Source organism: Triticum aestivum, chromosome 4D, assembly GCF_018294505.1.
Source record: "Triticum aestivum cultivar Chinese Spring chromosome 4D, IWGSC CS RefSeq v2.1, whole genome shotgun sequence".
Classification (NCBI taxonomy): domain Eukaryota; kingdom Viridiplantae; phylum Streptophyta; class Magnoliopsida; order Poales; family Poaceae; genus Triticum; species Triticum aestivum.
The window spans coordinates 145973500-145976283 of NC_057805.1; the positions used below are offsets into that span (position 1 = coordinate 145973500).

A 2784-nucleotide genomic window follows, 5' to 3' on the forward strand; every position below is an offset into this window, starting at 1 on the left:
GTATAATTATGTCTTATGCAATTTGAAGACAGGATTGTCCGGCATGTATTACCGACGAATATAATTATGTAGTGAGACAAATGGCTGCACTACAAAGTTCTATTAAGCCTGAGGGCTGAACAAGAAATCACTGGACTTATACAGGAATTAATATATAATCTGTAGGTTGTCCTGTATACTGGACTAAGCCTGAGCTGTCAACAGATAAATCAAGTGTCTAATCGATGAATAAGTAAACTGCAAGGGCTAAATTCAAAAAGGATGAAGAGATAAGGCTCCATGGCCTTTCTCCCGTGTGATTCTGTTGCGAAGAATTTCCCCAAACTGCTGCTTGCCGTGGTGATGGGCTTGCTAGGCCGCCGGCTGGAACCACGTGCGTGGTGATGTGCGCCACCACAGCCTATAGGAGGGGCCATGCTAGCGCGTGCACGCCAGCCGTTGGCCGCCTGTGTCGCCGGGCTGCGAGCCGCGACATGGTGGTGCTCTGCCTAAGGGAGGAGCCGTGCGTTGGCTACCGCTGTCGAGAAGTGGGCGCCCCACTTGGCCTCTGCCGCCGTAGACCTCCATGCCGAGGGAGGCCGCAGGTGCGAGCGCAACCATGCAAGTCCAGGAGAAGCAGAGGAGGGCCGAGGCCACGCCCTGCGGGGAAGGTCACGCCGCGTCGCCGCGCCTTGAGGACGCGCAGCCGCACTGCGAGCCCAGATCGTGCCTGAAGACCATGGCGATGCCTCGCCGTTTGCCGCCGCTGCCGTTGGCAGTTATGTGGCGAGTGGAAGCGCCGGAGGGCGCCGTCGACACGGCCATGCACCAGACCGATGGACATGCACACAGGTATCGTCGATCTCTTCCCTTCTCTGTTCTCGTTCTTGGCGTAATTGCTCTGTGGAGAGGCGTGCATGATAACGTGTTATAAAGTAAAACTGATTGAATGAATTCTGTAAGAATTCTCATTGATGACCTTAATATATATACAATCTGAAGAGGCCTCTTTGAGGGACCCTAGTTACAATTAGAGAGGGAGAGAGGAGAGAATGTGTTTGTACTAAGGGAGGTGCCTATGGAGAGGCACCTATTCGGTGAAAATATTGCATAAAATTGGTGTTTTACTCGTCATATTGGATCTTAAAAGGATCAACAAAACAATGATTGTGATTTGACAAAAATATTTAAGAATGATACATGACTATAATGGTACAATGAATATGTGCACATGTATAAATTCCATTGGACTCGGATAAGATATGGAACAATGAATATGTGCAGATGCATAAATTCTATTGGACTCGGATTAGCCAAATTTAGTAGTGGCATTATTCTCCTGGTCAAAAGTCACATCACCTAAGAAATACTAAAAAGGAAGGGGGGGAGTCCATGAGAGGCAACAAAGGTCAGTAGTCATAACCTGGACTTGACGGCGGTTGTGGCAGGATACTGTGCATGTCAGTTGTACTTGCGGCAGCTCGAGCCCAAGGCAGCCAAGAAGAAACCATGCATGTATGGAATGAATGTCTGCACAGACATATTGTGTATAAATGAAAATGATACAATGATGGGTGGCAAACAAAAAGGGGTTGACCAACAGCGGAAAAAGTGTAACCAGAACTGTGTTCATGTTTGATATTTCAAATGAAGCAGCTTAATTCATTCGTCGTCAATGTTACATCTGGATAATGGAAGATTGGCACTCATACATCCATGTGATAAATAAACGTGATGTTAGCTCAGCTTGTTAAAAATTTAAAGAATGAGAGGCATGACAAAATAGTTCAACTCAGCTGGTGACCCAAAGGGATAGATCTAAAAGACAACGCAATTTGTATCTACTATATCGTCGGAGCTGGGTTTCAACTGAAGCTGAAAGTCCGTTGTTACCTGGCTCTAAAATCTAGCTATGAAAACTGGATCAATGTAAGAGCATCTCCAATAGATGATCCAAATTGGCGGTCCAAAACCGGAGATGTAAAATTTGAACCGCCAAAAAGTGTGTTTTGGAGCTCCGAAAAAAGCTCAATTTCAACAGATGGTCCAAATTAATGGTCCAAAAAAGCAACTTCAATAGATGGTCCAAAATGAAGATGTAAATTTCTTAAAACGACAAACTACTAGTCCATTTAACATAGTTCAAACATCAAATTCAACATAGTTTCATACATGAACTTCAACTACTACTTATTCAAACTACTAGATAAACTACTCCTCATCGTCGGAGCTGCGGAACTGCGCCCAGAACTCCTCCTTCTCCGGGTCGTCGCACCCCTCCTCCTCTTCCTCCGAGAAGTCTGCCCAGTCCTCCTCGGAAGAGGACTCGATGGGGATCACCATCGAGGGACCGGCCTCGTCCTCCTTCTTCGCCCCCTTCTTCTTCTGCTCCGCCTCACGCTTCCAGTAGTACTCCAGCTCGGCCTGAACGTACTCCGGATGCTCCCGAGCAAACCTCGCCATTGCCTCCTCGTCGGTCTCGCCGGCACTGACGACAACCGACGACTTCTTCTTCGTCTTCTTCTTCGTCGGGATCTCCTTCATCTTGATGCCCTGCGGCACAAGCATCTCCGCTTCCGCCCGACTCTCGATCTCTGGGAAGTTGAGGTGCTCCCGAGGCCTCTCGGCACGCCACACCGCTACGTCGTAGGCACGCGCGGCCTCGTGGGCGGAGGGGTACGTGCCGATCCACCAACGCCTCCCGGCATCGGAGAACTCCACTCCGAAGTTACCGGAGGGCTTCTGCCTCACGCCGAAGAAGCTCGACTTGCCCTTGGGCGTCTTCTTCGGCGCCATCGGAGAGCG

At 48.9% G+C, this 2784-nt stretch overlaps 1 protein-coding gene across 2 annotated transcripts in view; it reads left to right on the top strand.

Annotated features, from left to right (window-relative positions):
- Nucleotides 1–274: 274 nt before the first annotated feature.
- The window catches only part of LOC123096937 (uncharacterized), a 9709-nt gene continuing 7199 nt past the window's right edge, over nucleotides 275–2784 (top strand). For both annotated transcript variants that reach the window (XM_044518732.1, XM_044518733.1), the window contains exon 1: nucleotides 275–831. In XM_044518732.1, the coding sequence (XP_044374667.1) occupies nucleotides 566–831 (266 nt within the window). In that variant the 5' untranslated portion in view covers nucleotides 275–565. The remainder of the gene's footprint in view (nucleotides 832–2784) is intronic.